Here is a 19,600-nt window from a genome sequence, read left to right as displayed (position 1 = left end):
CTCAATTATAAAATAAGAGAGTTGGATTAGATGGCCTCAAAGACTCCTTCCATCTCTTAATCAATAAGCCTGTAAAATCCTTCTTCCTGCCCTTTTCAGGGCTGCTCTTGGTATTTATTTCAATTTGACTTTAAATCTGGATAAAGTCTTTAATTTAAGGAGCAGAATACAAACCTCCCAGATTTCACATATCCCCAGGAATGGCCCATCTTTGGTCTACACTCTTCTACACAAGAGCTTATCGCTATATCTTCCATCAAAAGAGGATACATTTCGGAGATTGAGTACCATTCCCCACCCTACCGCCAGCACATTCTAGGGTGGAGGTAAATGAAAACAAAGCCATCCTTAACCAGCTCAACCCCTAAATGGCTATAAGTCTGGATGTGGAGGAAGAGGATAACCATTTCTATAACACCTGATATGTGCCAGGCACTGTACTAACTAAGCTCTTTACAATTATTATCTCGTTGGACTTGCATAACCACCCTGGGGGGTAGGTGCTATTGTTTCCCCCATTTATGGATGATGAAACTGAAGCAAACAAAGGTTAAGTGACTTGTCCAGGGTCACACAGCTAATAAATATCTGAAGTTGAACCTGAACTCAGATCTTCCTAACTCCAGGCCCAGGCTTCTACCCATTGCATCACCAATAGCACTGGATTTGGAACTTCTAAATACGACAGTTTATTGGCAGAGAGAGGTAGTGTAGTATAGTGAATAGAACACTGGATAAGGACTCAGAAAGATCTGGGTTCAAAACCTGCCTCAAGATACTAGCCATGTGGCCCTCCGCCAATCACTGAATTTCTCTGAACCTCATTTTCCTCATTTGTAAAATCAAGACAATAAGAAGATCCACTTCACAGGGTAGCTGTGAGGAACAAATGAGATAATTATGTAAAGGGCTTGCAAATCATAAAGTGATATATTCTACAATGTCATTTTTCAGTCATGTCTGCCTCTTTGTGACCCCATTTGCGGTATTCTGGGCAAAGATACTGCAGTGGTTTTCCATTTCCTTCTCCAGCTCATTTTACAGATGAGGAAACTGAGCCATCAGGGTAAAGTGACTTTCCTAGGGTCACACAGCTAGGAAGTGTCAGAGGATGGATTTGAACTCAAGAAGATGAGTCTTCCAGACTCCTGGCCAGGAACTCTATCCACTGCACCACTTAGGGCTTCCTTCAAGTCCAGATAAAAATCCACCTTCTGCAAGAAGCCTTTCCCCATCCCTCTTACTTCTAGGGCCCTCTGTATGTAAAGCTCTAATTTAGCTTGTTTATACATAGCTGAGCGCTTGTCATCTCCCCCTATTAAACAGTGAGCTCCTTGAGGGCAAGGAAGGTCTTTTGCCTCTCTTTGTCTCCCCAGCACTTGGGGATATCTGTGCCTGGCACACAGTAAGCTCTTAGTAAATGCTTTCTGACTGTCAAAATCTCCACCTCTGCCACATTCTGCCTATGTGATTCTGGGCACATCCACAGGCCTGGGGTCAGCAAACAACAGACAACTGCCCAGGACTGTACAAAGACAGGCCTGATTTGGCTGGGGACTCCTGCTCCAGGAATGTCTTTAAAACTAGTTTAAACTATTTCAAAGACTGTGTCAGTCTGAATTGGAAAAGGGAGTTTCTCTCATATCGATGGAGTCCCGGGTCCAGGCTCTTCTTCTATCATCATCACTATTACTGGTTATGTGACTGTAGGAACCTCACTTAAAAGCCTCTAGGTTTTGTTTTGTCTGTAAAAGAGGGCACTGTTGTCCTCCCCCCCTTCCAGAGCTGTTCTGAGGAAAATACTTTGTGAGTGATAAGAGGTGGTGTCCCAGCAAGCCAGGAAGGCTTTGAGTATGGATCTGGAGACAGACTGGATCTCTGTACATCCTGTAGGAATGACCTAGCTAAATTCAGAGGCTCATCACAAAGTTGGCCTCAGTGGGGTGAATTTTTCTGCCCAGCACCTCTCCCAGGCCATCTTATGAGTTATAGAGGGGTCACAATCTGCCCCAGAGCAGAGGACCCAGACCAAGGAAATCACACATCCCCAACGTAATGATGATGGACGGCTCCAGATAAGTGATGGCTTCTTTCTGTCACCTTCCAGTGAACACACTCTGGCGCACTCCCATCTCTCCATGCTCAGTCACACTGCCTGCCTGGGATTCTGAGGGGCCCTTGAGCTTGGAAGCTGCAGTCAGACCTGAGCCACAGATCACAGTCTTGGGTTTTCCCTGCCACCCCGACTCTGAAGGAGGCAGGCCAGTTTCTAACTCCAGCTCCTGTTCACTCTTTCTAAGAGTCTCTTAGATTGGGCATGATGAAAAGCATCCGTGGAAAACTAACCTATGCTTACCCTGTCCTCATGGAGAAATGAGGGAAGGAACTTATCAAGGAGCTGAAGTCACAAGGAGCCAAGGGTACAGGCTTCTTTACATACAGACAAATGTGGGAGGGCAGCAGTCTTAGGGTCAGAAAAACTGAATTCAAATCATACTGGCTCTGAGCAAGTCACTTAACTTTTCTGTGCCTCAGTTTCCTCATCTGTTAAGTATAACAACATAAGGTCATTAAGAGGATAGTTCTTTTTCCTTCTTTTTTAAAATAAATCTGAAAGTGCTGTGTAAATGTGAGTCACTATTTGAAGAGGCAGTGCTGTTGAAGAAAGAACTCTATGTTTAGAATCAGTCCCTGTCATTTACTACTGTTGTGATTTTTGCAAAATCTCCTCTCTGGGGCTGCAGTAGCTTCCTCATCTCTTTTGCTATCCGAGTGGAGGTTTAGTTTGAAGGGGAAGAGAACAAACATTTATGAAGAGCCTACTGTGTGCCAGACATTATTTTAAATGCTTTATGAATGTTATCCTATCTGACTTATTATTTTTGTCAAACTGCCAAGAGATTGATAGATCAGGGAACGCTCTCACTAGTTCTCTACAGAGAAAGGAGAGAATGGACAACTCCTCCTCCCTGACACACACAGATGGTGTTAAGAGAAGGGAAGATGCGTTTCTTAATTGCCCACTGGGCATCAGGCACTATGTGAAGCTAAGTGCTTCATGAATATTATCTCACTTGATTTGTTATTTTTCATTATATTGTTTTGTTAGTATTTTAGTACAAATATTTACTTAGAAAGCTAACAGATATTTGTAAAGATTAATTCAGGCATTTACACTTGTTTACATATTAGCCAGGCTTGTCTGTATTAAGGGATAAAAGGCTTGGTTTTAGGCTTGGTTTTTTTTTTTTGAATGTGGGTTTTTTGGTTTTGACTGAAAGTTATGTGAAAATGAAAGAAGCTGCCTCATTGGCAAACTGCTAAGAGACTGACAGATCTCGTGTAGATCAGGGAAAGTTCTCACTAGTTCCCCACAGAGGAATGGACAGCTCTGGCTTCTGCCTACCCCCTTGAGAGACACAGATGGTGTTAGCGTGTAAGAGAAGGGCAGAGGCATTCATTAATTTCCCATTGGGCATCAGGCACTGTGCTAAGTGCTTCACAAATATTATCTCACTTGATAAATAAACAGGCTCCCCCGCTACTCCCAGAATGTGAGAAGAAGGTCCAAAGAGCTCATTCTCTGGTACTGAAGCTAATCAGAATCATCATAAACGGATGAGTGGACATCTACAGAGGCCACCCCAGCCTTCAGAGACATTATGGTGTCGAAGAGTTAAGAGGCAGACATTTGAATCCCAGCTCGGCTACTATTATTACTTGTATGACTGTGGGCAAGTCCCTTAACCTCTCTAGGCCTCAGTTCCTTTATCTGTAAAATGAGGAGGTTGGACTCAATTGGATGTTAAAACTCTAAATCCCTGGTCTAAATCCATTCCAGGTCTGAATCTGTGATCCTACAGCCACACCTTTAAGGGCAGTCCACTGGGAGGTGTGTCAAAATAAATAAGATTCTATTCCTGCCCTCAAGGAACTTACAATCTAATAATAAGAGGCTAGTGGGCCTCTGAGGTTCCTTCCAGGTCTAAGGCTGTACTCCTAATGTTGAATGTACAGCAAAGGACTAGAGAGTCTGAATTCCAGCTCTGCCACTTAGAACCTGGGTGGCCTTTTTTGACCTTGCATGGCCACTCATTTTACCCCTCCTGGCCTGTTTCTTTACTTTTAAAATGAGGGCGTTGGACCAGATGACCTCTAAATTCCTTTCCAGAACCAGACCTATGATCCCATGAAGTGGTTCATAATTCTCAGTAAGGTACTCTAGGGTACTTCCTTGAAGGGAAGGCATCAATTTAAAACGGGATTAATGGAAGATAAGCTGGGATCTTGGAAACAGCAACATATGTCATGAGGAAGTGTGGTGTTCTTGGTGACTGATAAGGAACATTTAAAAAAAGAGTTATACGTAGTACCACTCGGTCGATGTGGCTCCAGGAATGTCCAGAGGAAGGGGTGCCATAATTCTGAATGACCAACACTATCTCTGTAGACAGAAATAGTCTAAAGGGCATGGGTTCCTCTACCAGGGATAGCCCCCACTGCATCTGACCAAGCTGGCTTCTTTCAAGGACTTATTCATCAAGGTGGACCCTGGGCAAATGACAGTGACTAGTTCTCATCCCCTTGTAAATTAACCAGTTGGCATTCTAGTCTAGTGAGCAGAATTCAGTAATTAGAGCCTGATCAATCTTGGGTGAACTGATAAAACTCACTTTTCGAACCTGCAAATGTCAACGACAACACTTAGAAATTGGGGTGACCCCAACCAGGGGCAGTAGGCCATGAAACTGACTATGAGCCACCCACTCTCTCTTTAATACTGTCTTCTGATTGGTAAACTCTCATCAGAGCAGCAAACTGTTATAGAGGCTATAATGTAGGACCTCAAGCCAGCAAGATCTGAATTGAAATCCTGACTTAGACACTTACTAATTTCATGACCTAGGGCAAATCACTTAACCTCTGCCTTGATTTCTTCGTCTGTCAAATGGGGGATAATAATATCATCTACCTCCTAGGACTTCTGTGAGGATAAGATGAGATAGTGTTGGCAGGGTACCCTGCAAACCTGAAAACACTATATAAACATAATAATAATAGTTAGCATTTAAATAGCACCTCCTATGTGCCAAGCATTATGATAAGGATTGTATAGTTATTATCTCACTTAATACTCACAGCAACTCTGGGAGGTAGGTGCTATAATTAATCCCCATTTTACAGATGAGAAAACTCAGGCAAAGGGATTAAGTGTCTTACCTGAAGTCATATAGCTAGTAAGTGGCCGAGTCTGGATTTGAACTCAGGTCTTCCTAATGCCAGGCCTAGCACTCTATCCCCTTGCTGCCTACAAGCTATTGTTATTGTGTCAGGGGAAGTCTCTTACTTCTTCAGTATTCTTCCTTATTTCCATATTTCCTCCTTTCAGTCATTCCTGCACAATAGTACAAGACTAACCTTCCCAAAGTGCCATTATCACCACGAGACTCCCTTGCTCAGTTTCTCCCTACTGTCTACCATGTTAGGTCTAAGCTCCCCTCTGGCTCAATTTCAGGGTTTTCTACAGTCTGATAGCGTTCCAATCCAAACAGACTTCCCACTACTCCTCAACATATGCTCTCCACTCCACCAAAAAGCCAAACAACCCAACCCTCAACAACCAGTTTTTTTTTAATCTCTTTATGAAAAGCATGTCTCTACTCAAAACTCTTTCAAAGATTAGCAAAATAGGAAGGAAAAAACCCAAACACACACCACTATCAGATCCCCTGATTTCCCATGGCCTCTTCCTATCTTATCATGCCAGGGACTGTGCTCATATCCTGCTCTGACACACACTACCATTCCCGTGCCCACCTCCCACGAGTGGATTAAGTGAGTTGGGGAAACAAAATCAAATAGGGCAGTTTCTTTCAAAAAAGGAAAAAAAGTTCCTGTGGGACTGACTGACGAGATAGATGAATGAATAACATTGTGTCCCTGGATGGAGACGTACAGATAGAGCAAAGGGCAGGGCACTGCCCCCCCTCAAGCCCGTCCCAGCTTTACTCAGGATGACTTCAGTGAGATTTGGACTAATTGGGAAAATTACGTTCAGGGAAATGCTGATGACGCTGTTAATAACTATCTTTCATAAAAGTTTTTACTTTTCAAATGCTTTTATCCTATCAGAACATCTCCTGTCATACTTATTTGATCTTTACAACAACCTTGTGAATAGTCTGGTAAGATATTATTGTCCTCTTTCACAGATGAAGAAAGAGACAGAGTGATATCACACAGCAAGTCCACGGTGGAGGTCAGAAACAGAAAGGGTAGCTGTTTGGGGGAACTCTTGCTCCAGTGTTCCCCCCCTCCCCTCACATTTGCAAACTCCTCATTGGTCTTTTTGGGACTGCAGAAGCAAAAACCCCTCCTGACATGGCCAGATTGTGTCTCTGAAAGTCAAATAAGGAAGCAGCACCAACAAGTGGACAGAAGAAGGCCTTTCCTTAACGTTGACAAAGCTGGTATTCCATTCATTGGCTCCAGTCAAGACCCAGCACTAGAGGCTGTCCTCATCTTAACTGAGAAGCAGGACCCATAGAAATCACTTCCCCATCCTCGTTGTACAACTTTCTGATAAAGACATGCAAGAGCAATCTTACATCACCCTCAAACTGGAAACTGGGCAGCGCCCAGGGACACTTGAGAAGCTAATGAAATCAGCGGGGAATCAGCCTGGCTATTCTGAGTTTCCTCATTTCAAAAACTTTGAAAGTCCTCCTCATAATCCTCTCAAATAAAGAAGTCCCAAACCCCTCCCACTCCATGGCTCCCTTCAGAGGAGTCAAGGTACTTTACCTTTCGGAGGTCTCCACCCTGGCAATATTCCATAGCCAGCAGGGGAAGGTCATTGGGCGCCAGCTTCTGCATCCCTTCAGGGACATCCCGGGCAGCCACTACATTGGGATGGTTGAGTCTAAGAAGGGGAGAGCCAGTGTATTATCTCTATACTGTCAATATCTCATCATTTTAATTATTAGATTGTAAGTTCCCTGAAGGCCAGAATAGAATCTTATTTATTTTTCTATGTCTCTCAATGGACTGCTCTTTCAAATAGAACCATGAGATCACAGCTTTAGACCTCCAATGAATCTTAGCCTCCAATCTAATGCAACTCTCTCATTCTAACCATGAGGGAGCTGAGTCTCAAAAGGTTAAGGGTTCAAGGTCAATAGTACAGCTGGTCTGTGAACCCAGGCGCTCTGACTCTTTCTACCATACTAAGCTGACTCATTAGCTACAGGCCCTTTATATAAATATCAATATATATAAATTTTCTTTTCTCTCTCTTCACAGAATGGTACAGGGAACAGAGAACTAAGCCCTGGAGCCAGAGGCCCTAGTTTCAAATATTATCATCTTTATTTTACAGATGAGGAAACTGAGATTCAGGAAGAAGAAGTGACATAATAGCTAGCTTATATAGCACTTTATGAATGTAATCTCATTCGATTCTCACAACAACCCCACGAGGTAGGTAGGCGTTATTAATATCCCCATTTTGACAATGCTTACTGTCTGCATAAATGCTGGGGATTCAAAGAAAGGCAAAAACAGTCCTGGCTGTCAAGGAACTCACAGTCTAATGGAAGTCCTAGATGGAAGTTACAAGAGTGCTGATTTTAAATCAAGAATGACTATTTCAAAGTATTTTTGGCAAAAGGGATAGGTGGCCAGCTTTGAGTCAGGAAGACCTGGGGTTTAATCTTGCCTTTGGCATGTGTATATAGACCACGCAAAAGTCACTTAACCAATCAAAATAACTTTGCTTCAAATAACTTCTGAAATCATAAAACTGTAAGAGACAGAGTCACTTATCTGTACCAGTGAAGGGAACATATGGAACACATATACATATCTGTCCCCCTCTTCCCCACCTGCCTACCAATTAAGTCACAGGTTCAGACCTTGGGATATTCTTACTCTACATCTCAGCCAGTCTTGGTGTCCTCATTATCCCTACACTTCAGAAGACCCCCTTGGATGGGGCTGGATTCCCAGAACCTCACCTTCTCATGATCTGTATTTCTAGGCACCACCTCTCTCGATTCCGAAGACTTAGCTCCTGTCGACACTGTTTGATGGCGATCTGCTCTCCCGTTTCCTGCAAGAGCAGATTATGCAGAAGGGTAAGAGAGTACTGAATGGACAGCGGAGTATTCCTTGACCTGGAATGACCTCCGCCCATTAAACTTAGCCACATCCTATCTAGTCTTCAGGTCAAGTCTCAGCCCCTCTAGAAGGCCATCTCCTACTCCTCCAGCTTGTCTTCCTTGGCTTTTTTCCCCAATTTCTATTGCATCATAATCAGTATCATACAGTTGAACATCTAATTATCCTTTGTCACACGTGTATTTGTTTTTTTATCAATTCAGCTTCATGGTTAACCACGTTTTACATTCATAGAATCTTAGAGCTAGAAGTGGTCCCAGGGGATGTCTAATCCAATTAGTACTTGAACCATCTCATCCCACCCTCCAACCCACCACATTAGCATAGCATAGTCCTAAAGTGCTAGAGCTAATGTCAAAAAGACCTGGGTTCAAATCCTGCCTTTGATATTTATTATCTGTTACCAGAAACAACTGACAATCTGTCTCAGTTTCCTTATCTGTAAAATGGGAATAGTAATACTAATAATAGCTAGAATTTATATAGCACTTTAAGAACTGCAAATCACTTTACAAATATTGTCTCATTTTATCCTTACAACAACCGTGGGAGATAGGTGCTGTTATTCCCATTTACGGTTGAGGAAACACAGACAGAGGTTAAGTGACTTGTGGAGGTTCACACAGCTCCTACGTGTCTGAGGCTGGATTTGAACAAGTCTTCCTGACTTTAGGTCAAATGTTCTATCTATTGAGCCACACAGCTTCCTTCTACCTTAAGGTGTTTAAAGCATTCTATAAATGTCAGCTGGGACCTCTTGTTGGCCAATCAGTGAGAGGCATGCTCCTTAAGAAAGAAATGTAGCCTGTAAAAGACCAAGATATCTTATGACACTTCAGAAGGGAAAGAAAGAAAGAAACAAAGAAAGAGAAAAAGAAAGAAAGAGCGATATTGATGTGGTTTAGAGGTTCAGAGACTCCAAAATATCAAGGTACAGGGCAGTCAACTGGAAAGATTCACGGACTCAAGCTGTCTTCCAGTCAAGTGGCAAAAAGTTTATTGTAATGCCATAAGAGCAGGCAGAACTCCTTAGGGAACTTGAAACTTAATGGGGGTGATGCTAAAGCTTATATAGAAAAAGTTCAGTGAGTGGTGTGCCAAGTATGCTAATTAGGTGGTAACATACAGTTTCTGTACCTTGGCCGAAGGTGTCATTCACTACTGGCATGGCCTGGGTGGGGCGGAGGAGGTGGAGTGTGGGGGTGTGTGTAGGGGTTCTAAGGGGTGTGTTTTTGTCTGCTACGTCTGTAACAAGATAGCTTTGGGAGTTGACATCTGCAGCTTGACCTTTGGGTCGTATATGGTAACTGTGGGAATCAGTACTTAGTAGTTCCTGCTGGTACAAGATAGTCCTGTTCGTACAAGGGAAATTCGACAGAGGACAGCTTGTTCTTGTAACAGGGAGAGACGGTTTGCCTCACTGGGGCCCATTCATGAGTTATTCCCAGAGATAGGTTCTTTGGGCAGGGGAGAGAGATAGTCCTAGGGCTAGTCCAAACATAAGCACCCCATCAGTACTGCCCACCTGGTCAGTTCCAGTTCAGTGCCCTGTAGGCAGCTCTTACTATTCACAGAGTTGCTGTTTGTCCTTCTTTCTCCCGCCTTGGCCATTGTTTGGGCCCTGACTGACTGGGAGTAAATGTAAATAGAAACTATTTCTGTTTTGCCCAGAAACCCTGGGGGTCTTACCCTCTTAATTTCATCTTTTTTTTTCTGGACTAAGTTAAAGACTAGGCAAATTCTTTGCTTCATTTTTTTTTTACCTAGCCTTAATCACTAAGTGGGTGTTGCCTCAGTCAAACTGAGACCTGCTAAAGACTTAGGTTTTTTTTTTCAGGCAATTACGGTTAAGTGACTTGCCCAAAGTCACACAGCTCGTGACTTTAGCTTTAAAAGGCCAAAGTCTCCCACTGCATCTGGAGCCATCTCCAGTGTATCTAGCTACTGGACCCAGATGGCTCCAAAAGAGAAAGTGAGGCTGGTGACTTTGCACAGCCCTCCCTCATTTAAATCCAATTCACTTGTGTGTTACGGCATGACCTCTATGATGTCATGGTCCTCTTCGAAAACAAAGGACAAGCAATACCAGCAACAACAAATGTCAGCTGTTATTGTTACATCAGAAAAGTGGTCATCCAGCTTTTCCTCGAGGAACTGCAGCATGGAGCTCCTTCAGCAGCCCACGACACTCTGGAACACCTCTAATTATTAGGAAGTTTTTGCTATATCAAGCCTAAATTTGTTCCCCTGAAACTTCTACCCATTCTTCCTGGTCCTTCCTTCTGGAGCCAAAAAGAATAAGTCTAATCCCCTTCCACAGGACAACCCTTCAGGTACTTGAATGCAGCTATCAAGTCTCTCCTAAGTATGATTTTCTCCCCAGGCTAAATAGACCCATTTCTTTCAACTGATATTTACAGGCAGATGTGAGTTCAAATTCAGCCTCAGACACTCACTGGCTGTGTGACCCAGAGTACAATACTTCAAAACTCTAAGTTTCCTCATCAGCAAAATGGGGATAATAACAGCACCTATCTCCCAGGGTTGTTGTAAAGGTCAAATGAGATTATATATGTGAAGTGCTCTGCAAACCTTACGGTATTATATAAATGCTAGCTGTTAAGTAGTAGTAGTAGTTTTTGTAGCAGTAGTAGTAGTAGTAGTAGTAGTAATAGTAGTAGTAGTAGTAGTAGTGGTGGTAGTAGTAGTGGTGGTAGTGGTGGTGGTGGTGGTGGTGGCAGTAGTAGTAGTAGTAGCAGTAACAGTAAATTATTGGGTATAATAACGTATTATATTAATAATATTGTAATAAACATCACATGAATTGTTATTGCTATCATTATTATTATTATTATCATCACTACCCTTTACCACCCTGATTGTCCACCTCAGGACATTCTCCAGTTTATCAAATTTTTTTCTCAAATATGGTCCAGAAAACTGAACACAATATTTTCTATTGGCTGAGATTGTTGATATTATTATATATCATATATTATACTTTATATGTACATAATATTATATGTAATATTTATTTTATATCTATATATTCATTCATATTATTTTATATGAAAATATATATTCATAAAATATTTATTATATGCTGTATTTATGAAATGTTTTATATTTATATTATATATTTGTTTATATATTATATTTATATTATCCTATAATATTAATATAGTATATGTTATATAAATATAATGTAAACAAATGAATATTATGTAAGTATATTTATATTATAATCCAACACCACACAATGGTATTAGCTATGCCTCTCAGGTTTAAGCTGGACAAGTATGCCCTCTGTGACTCTACAGAACCAGTGTAGTATGGAGAAAAGAGTTCTGGAGTGGAATCAATAGAGATTTCATTTTTTTCTTGGCTATGATATTTGCTAGCTCTGTGACCTTGGGCAAATCAAATATCCCTGTACTTGTTTCCTCATCTGTAAAATGGAGATTAAAATACTTGGAACATTTATCTCACAGGGTTGTTATAAGAAAAAACCCTTTTCAATTCAACACATATAAAGTAGCTATTAATTATAAGTAGTCTTATAAAGTGCAAAATCTATGTAAATGTATTATTATTATTATTATTTTTCCAGGTTATTAATAAAAATATTAAACAACACAAGGCCAAGCACAAATCCCAGGGTCCCATTAATGAGCTCCTTCCAAGTTGACTTTGAACCAGTAACGACCCCTCTTTGGGTCTGACCATTCAAAACACTTCTGAAGCCACCAAACAATGCTATTGTTTAGTCCATATCTCTTCATCTAGTCCACAAGATGGACTAGAAACATGAGAGAAAAACATGAGAGATTTTGTTGAATGCTTTACAAAAATCTAGGCCAACTATGGCCCCAGCTTTCCCTGGACCTGCCACTCTAATAACCCGATGGCATGATCTACTCTTGGCAGTCTGTAATTACTGAGTCCTTTCGCAGATGTTCCTTAACCATTCTTTTAATAACTGGTTCCAGAATTTTGCCAGGAATTAAAGTCAAGTTTACTGGCCTGTGGTCTGCAGACTCCACTTTCTTCCCTATTTTGAAAATAAGTATGACAACATGTGCCCTTATATCAGGAGTTCTTAATCTGGGGTCCACAGATCTCCAAAGTGTCCAAGGATAGATGGAATCTATAAACCTTGGATAGGAAAATATACATTTTTAATTTTATTAACCTCTAACTGAAATTTTTGGCATTTCCTCCAATTATTTAAAACATTCTAAGAAGAGGTCCATGCCTTCTTCAGACTGCCAGGGGGGCTATGACACAAAAAGAGGTTAAGAACCCCTGCTTTATTTATAAGGCCCTCCAGAACCTCTCCTGTTCTCCATAACGTTTCAAAGATCACTGATACTAACCCAGTAATGATCTCTGTCAAGTCTTACCATGGGAAGTGTGCAAGATGCCTGCGTCCTCTCAGTGGTTTTAATTCAGATGATCTAGATCTGTGATGCGGTGACAGAGCTGGACATCTTACCATCCATGTGGTAGACCTGAAGCTTCTGGTGCTGCTCCTGACCATCACTTGGCTCTGGTGGCCTGACTCACTCACCAAGGGCAACAAGCTGTTCTCTTACTATCTCCCCATTTATCTGGAGTTTCAATGCCCTATCTGTCATTTTTGTCCTCTCCTTTCCAGTCCATGTTGGTGCTAGGCTTAGCAAAGACACTCAATCAGCTTAGCCCCCTGCAGCTCAGAACTCCATTTCTTTGCTCAAGCAATCTACCAGCCTCAGCCTCTACATCAGCCAGGTTTATAGGCATCCACCACCATGCTGGGCTAAATCAGTTGCTCTTAAAGAAGAACTCTATCAAGGTAGAGGGCTTCAGGAATTGACCCTTTCTGTCTAAAGAGCCAGTACTGATTATTCATAATTACAGCACCCAGTACACTAGAACAATTAATCCAGAATCAGTGGGAGGTGAGAGGAAACACACAGTATGACCACACATTAGAAGACTATTAAAACATCTCAAGAGAGCAGTCATGAGGGCCTGAATGAGGCTGCTGAGGATAGGAGTGATTAAGAAAGAGATGGATATGAGAAATATTGTGGAAATAGAATTAACAGACCCTGGTGACAGATTAGAGCAGAGAGGGAAAGGATGGGAGACTAAGAAAAGAAATGATAGTGTTATGTAAAAAAAAAAAAACCCCAAAACTCTAAGGACTAAGCCTACTTTTAAAGTAAAGAAACTTAATTCTCCCCTATTCTAAAAGGTATAGAAGTTGAAACATCTGGGAGCATGACATCAGGGAGGTGATGCCATGGCATGCAAGTGAATTGAATTTAAGTCAGGGAGGGCTGTGCAAAGTCACAAATACTGGAAGAGGAGGGGGAAGGGAACAAAAATTTATTAAGTACCTACTATATGCCAGGCACTCTTATCTCATTTGATTTTCACAACTCTATGAGACGGGTACTCTTACTATCTTCATTTTATAGTTAAGGGAACCGAGGCAGGCAGAAGTTAAGTGATTTGTCTAAGGTCGCACAGTTAGTAAGTGTCTGAGACCAGATTTAAATTCAGGTCTTTCTGACTCCAGGTCCACAGCTCTATCCACCATGCCTAGCTAATAGAGTTACTGTAAATGTGTAAAGGATCCCAAAGAGGTTGTGATTACATGGATTCTATCAATTAATATTTGCCATTTTAGAAATTAAAATGCCTTGTTATTACAAAAATAGTTTTGACCCCCTGAAAAGGTGTTGGGACAATACTTTGAGAATCACTAACTTGTAGGAAAGGGGGTCTTTTGGCTTGTTTAGTAGTAATTTTAAATCCCTGAATGAAAGGCTGTTTTCATCCAACCTCCGTGGAAGATGATACGCCTTTGGTAAATGTTGCTAAGGTGCAAAAATTTGGTTTTATCCCCGGTGAGGCTCATAAGGAGGCAAAGTCTTGGTTGGGAGCTTGGAAACACTGAATGGGTGAGTCTCAATTTCAACTTGGGCCCTGGGGGAGTCTGCATGCAAAAGGCCTGTGTCCTCTTGTTGTTGAGACCTTTTTGGGGGGTTTTCTTGGCAAAGATACTGGAATGGTTTGCCATTTCCTTCTCCAGCTCATTTTACAAATGAAGAAACAGACAAACAGGGTCAAATGACTTGCCCAAGGTCACACTGTTAATAAGTTTCAGAGGCTAGATTTGAACCAGGTCTTCCTGACTCCAGGCCTGGAACTCTATCTACTGCATCACCTACCTGCCCCTCTTAGCTGTTTTAATTCAGATGATCTAGACTTGTGATGGAGAGACAGAGCTGGGCATCTTATCATCCATTTAGTGGACCTTAAGTTCCTGGTGCTACTCCTGGCCATCACTATTACTTTAATACATAAGACTTTTAGGAACTGCCACTAACAGCATTTTCCCAATTAAAAAAAAATGACTACTTATGTTGTTTTGTATTTTTATTTGTTTTATTCTCATTCTTCAGTTTTTAGAGCTGTTTTTGAGATTGTTTTAATGATGAAAGGTTTCTCAGAAAATTGTTAGGAACCAGTCTTCAGGGAGTGGGATGTAGTGGGAACTTGGGCTTGTTCCTGGGGTTACTGCAGCTATTGGGGAAACATCCAGTCCCCTTTGCCCCTTGGCTCAGTCCCACTTGTATTGTAGGCCTAGTGGTTTGAATTATGTATAATAGGATTGGGGGGCAGGTAAGTGACCAGAATAATTTTCTGGAGCTTGAACTACAGGGTACTTCCTTCAGTTCTTGACTATAGAAAGGGAACTGTGCTTTATATCCTTTTTAATTTTTGAATCATGCATTTTAAAATTTCAATGATCAAGGTAGTTTCAATTGGATTTTATGGTTCATGTGTACCTATTGCATTTTAAATAAAGCCCCCCAAACTTGAATCTCCTGGACTAAGTGAAGTTTAGGCTTAGCCAACAACAACGTTTAAAGTGTATTTCAACACCACTGGTGATTCAGTCAGAAGCACCTACACTAGTGCTTTGCTCCAGGACCACAGAGTACTGATCCCTCTCACCTCACCTCACCATGACTCTCAGCAGACCTTCAACAGTGCTCTAATGTCTCAGGAAGTGTGGAGCACAGGATTTGAAGTCAGAGGCCTAGAGTTTAAATCCTGGCTCTGCTACTCCCTAGCTGTGTTACCTTGGCTCTGACACGTCTCTCTGGGCCTCAGTTTCCCTATCTGTAAAATATGCTGGCCTAGATCTTTTCAGGTTCCTTTCCAGATCAACTTAGACCTGTCCTTATGACTGCCCTTTGGAGAAAAGCTTTATCTTTAGGAAAGAGAGGATAGAGCTTCTTCTTCTAAAAGGAAGCTTCCTCATGGTGACTCAGGGATGAGTCCTTCCAATGAAGACGCCCTCATTGGAAGCCATATCTAAAGCTCTGGTCTTTAGTCAAGAAAACTCAGTCTCTTGTTGCTGCGGCACCCAGACAAGTGGCTGAGGGTAACAGGGCACACCCAGAAAGCAGAGCTAACTGGGGTGTGTGTGGTGGGCAAGTGGCATTTCAGAGAAATAACTTAATAGTAATGTGCAGATTCCAAATACACACACACACCCCATAGACTTTGCCCATATGCTCATGGTTAGGTCAAAACCAAAACACCCTTTGTGGCTAGGAGCAATGGTATTTAGACTGTGTGGGCACTCAGAGTAGGGAGAGCAGGTGGAGACCATTTCAAACTGTATGTGATAGACAGCTGGAATACTTAAAGGGAAATTATCGTCTTTCTCTTTCTCTTTCTCCTTCTCTCCCTCCTCTCCTCTTGTCTCTCTGTCTCTCTCTCCCTCCTCTCCTTTTCCTTCCCTCTTTCCTTTCTTTCCTTCCTTTTTTTTTTTAAAGCAAGAGTAACTGCCCTTGACTAGGTTAAGAAGGGACCTATTATAGAGGGTGGTACAAGAGAATGATCCCTGAACTCTATGTAACAAGATTTGGGTCATAGTGCTACCATATAAAGAGGCAGTGAGATGGCTCAGTGGATAAAGCTCTGGGCCTGGAGTCAAGAAAACCTGAGTTCAAATCTGACCTCAGACACTTATTAGATGTGTGACCCAAGACAAGTCACCTACTCACTATTGGAGAAGGAAATGACAAACCACTCCAGCATCTTTGCCAACAAAACCCCATGGCCAGCACTGGTGTGCTATGGTCCACAAGGTCACGAAGAGTCAGACACAATTGAATGATTGAACACTACCATATAAAACCCATGTAACCACTGGATCTTGGGCAAGAAATTTAAACCCCCTTCATTTGTATAATGGGCATAATAACACTTACAATACCTGAGAGTTAGCATGGCACAATGGACAGAGAGTAGACCTCCAAGTCAAAAGGTCTAGGTTCAAGTCCCACCTTTTACACAAATGGGTCATGGGACCCTGGGCAAATCACTTCATCCCTGTCCCAGGCAACTCTCTAATGTGCAAATCTGTATAAGTATAGGATGTTTCCTTATCAAGAGTTTCACAAACCAATAAAATCAAAGCTTTGGTAAAAAAAATATGCTTGTAATTTCTACTTCACAGGGTTGTGGTGAGGAAAGGGCTCTGTATGCTGGAAGGTACTACAGAAATGTGAGCTATAGGTCCCTGTGACAGTCTAGATTCTGTAAGTTTTATTTATTCACTCTTTATAAGTCTATCACTCATTTTCAACACCTTTACTTATCCTTGTCCTCATTTATCCCTAAAATAGAATGTGAGCTCTCTGAAGGCAGGGACTGTTTAATCTTTAGATTCATAGCCTTCAGTGCAGTGCCTTTCCTGTAACAGACACTTAAATGTTTATTGAATTTAATGTTATAATATAGGAACGATGTGGTGACTCTAAGTGGGGTGACTCTAAGAGGGAAGTTAACCTCAGGTGGGTGATCATCCCCTTTAGATCTGAGGGAGTTGGAGATTAGTCTTTTTTGTTTTTTCAGTGGGCCCTTTCCGGTACGGGACTGGCTAGGACTCCTGACCCTCTGCCAGAAATGAGAGCCTCTCTCCTAAGCAACCTGACTCCAAAGCTCTAACCTGCAAATATCCAGAAGGAGTCCTGTCCACTGGGAATTGAGAAGGCCTGGTGTACTTTCACTTTAGGAGTTGCATAACCCTGGGGCACGACAGTCCAGTCAAGAGCCTCAGAGGCAAACAACCAACAGTTGTGACCACTCATTTCAGCCAGACTCCTGGATTACCGTGAAGAACTTGCCGACCTTTCTGGCGTGGAAGGTGAGCCACAACCTTAAGGAAATCGGGTTTTTTTGTCAGGATTTTGTCAGGACAATAGTTTGTTCTTTATAATGAAATCCAGTCACTGGATGTTGGACTATAAGGTCCTTGAGGTCAGAGATTTTCACTTTTTCTTTGCTTCCCCTGAACACAGTAGGGTTTAATAAATGACAGTTGATTGATTAGGTAACATGTCCAAGGTTTCTCTGACAGGCAGGCTAGGGAAGATTAGCAAACCTGAGGAAGCTATTCTGATCCATGTTCTTTCTGCCTCCTTTCCTCTTCTTTCCAAATGAGACCACCCTACCACCACGACAGGCTGGAACACAGTGGAATAGGAACACCTACAGTTCCCTAGAGCCACTTGTGAAGTGAAATGTGAGATGCACTAACCCCCCTCACCCCATGACTGTTTCTTCCCAGGCTAGAGAGAGGTCCTACCTACCTCATTGTGCCATCGGATGACGTTTCCAAATCCCCCAGTTCCAAGCCGTTCTTTCATTTCCCAGGGCCCACAAGTCTGCATCTGAAGAGAAGGTGGCCAGCTCATTCTGAAGACGTTATTGCTGTGGGAATTCAGAGGAGGAGGGTGAGAGGAAGAAAAAGAAGACCCCTTGGAGAGATGGAACGCTACAGGGGATTCCTGCCTTTGGGTGTGAGTGAGAAAGGACAAGTGGGTTTTTGTTTTCTTTTTTAAAAAGGAAATCTTCTCTAACAAATTCTTCAACACCTCTCCTACCTCTGTCACTCAAAGAGATCTCTCAGCCACCACAGGAATCCACCTAAGGCCCTACTTTCCCTGGATAAAAAATTTTAAAGTCAATTCTTATCTCCTGGAAAATCACATATGCCTTTATATGGTATGGGGAGCCTATGAATGAATCCTTCCCCGCCACCCCAAACCACCCCCTTCAAATGGATCAGTGGGGGAACCCACACCAGCTGGATTTTCTCTCTTTGGGCTTTACAGAAATCTCCCGGATTTTAATACCCGCCAACTAGAAACAAAACAGAGTGGGTGGGAAAAGCAAACTTCCCAAACTCAGTAGAAATTAGTTCCCAAGCCTCCAGGCAGGGGCGAACAGGATTGATTATCTCCCTGGAAGTCAGGAGGAGAAGTGACCAAGGAGAGGAACTAGAAGGAGGTTACGACTGGTTCCACTTTAAGCCACCTGTTCCAGCTCAGGGTCCCCATGGGTGGGGAGGGTAGGGGGCGAGGGGGTGGTGAAACTCACCTGCCGGGTGGTTGAGGGACGGGTAGGCGGCACTTGCCAGGGCAGGGAACAGGGATCCCTGGAGGGAGGTGGAGACCACCTGGAGGGACCTAGGTCAGTGGGAGCCCCCCTGTCCACATCGGGGTTCGGGGACCTGGATTAGACAGCCTGTCTGCCAGCTGTAGACTTCCTCAAACACTTCCTGCTCTGATGTCAGCAGGCCACATGGCGGTGGACGGGCAGGCTCTTAAAGGGGCCACAGGGACCGAGCAGGCCTTCAGCTCCTGGCTTCTCATGTTCTAGGCTGGACATCCTATGCATCCCTCCAACCCACCTGGCTCTTTCCAAGGTGGACCCCAGCTCCCAGGATTTCTCGAGAAGATGTATGTTGTTCTAAAAATTAAAAAACAAAATAAAACAAAAAACACAATCCCAGGGTGTGTGTTGGGGGGATGTAGGGGGAGAACAGTCTTTTCTAAGTACACTCTGGTGCCAAATTCCAGCACCTCCAAGCAAGGAATGAATGCAACAAAGTCTCAGGCCCTTTCTCAGACAAATGAAACTGACCAGGAGCAAGTTCTGGGAGCCGAGGCAATGATGGGGATTTCCTCAGCCTTCGCACAGCTGGGAGGGCTCTTTCTGTTTCCTCTGACACTGCATGAGGTGGAATTTCCTTGGGTCGCTGCTTAGGATGGATTGGCTGACGATTTACAAGAATTTGCTGTTACCACAGCGTCATCCCCCTTAGAAGTCAGTTATTCCTCCCTTTTGCAGGCTCCCTGCCCTTTATCTGGAAGGATAAATCACAGCTAAACCCCATTCCAAAGGACACTGCCACTGTGCCAAAAGAAAGAAAGAAAAACAAATTCAAAAGAGTCAGAGGAGTGAGGTTGGATTGAGTTGGCCCCTTTGCCCTCCTGCATGAGCTGGACGGCCTGAGCAAGCCAGTGCTCCTCTCTGAGGCTCAGCGGTCTCCTTTTAAAAAATGATG

General features: G+C 42.8%; 1 protein-coding gene and 1 long non-coding RNA gene across 4 annotated transcripts in view; one reads left to right on the top strand and one right to left on the bottom strand.

Annotated features, from left to right (window-relative positions):
- The window catches only part of IKBKB (inhibitor of nuclear factor kappa B kinase subunit beta), a 75,683-nt gene extending 57,738 nt beyond the window's left edge, over window positions 1-17,945 (bottom strand). For both annotated transcript variants that reach the window (XM_020969581.2, XM_020969582.2), the window contains exons 1-3: window positions 17,841-17,945; window positions 8,016-8,110; window positions 6,805-6,922 (exon numbers count right to left, since the gene is read on the bottom strand). In XM_020969581.2, the coding sequence (XP_020825240.1) occupies window positions 6,805-6,922; window positions 8,016-8,110; window positions 17,841-17,945 (318 nt within the window). The remainder of the gene's footprint in view (window positions 1-6,804; window positions 6,923-8,015; window positions 8,111-17,840) is intronic.
- LOC110196389 (uncharacterized) lies at window positions 17,093-19,039 on the top strand. 2 transcript variants are annotated; one of them, XR_002321183.2, is made up of 3 exons: window positions 17,093-17,395; window positions 17,819-18,050; window positions 18,830-19,039. It is a non-coding gene; the product is annotated as an uncharacterized LOC110196389 (long non-coding RNA). The 2 variants fall into 2 exon arrangements; XR_002321181.2 differs by having other exon boundaries at window positions 17,096-17,395; window positions 17,905-18,050.
- Window positions 19,040-19,600: the final 561 nt, after the last annotated feature.

The sequence above is a fragment of the Phascolarctos cinereus genome, unplaced genomic scaffold, assembly GCF_003287225.1.
Source record: "Phascolarctos cinereus isolate Bilbo 61053 unplaced genomic scaffold, phaCin_HiC Scaffold_2;HRSCAF=192, whole genome shotgun sequence".
NCBI lineage: Eukaryota > Metazoa > Chordata > Mammalia > Diprotodontia > Phascolarctidae > Phascolarctos > Phascolarctos cinereus.
This window is presented reverse-complemented; position numbering and strand designations above follow the sequence as displayed.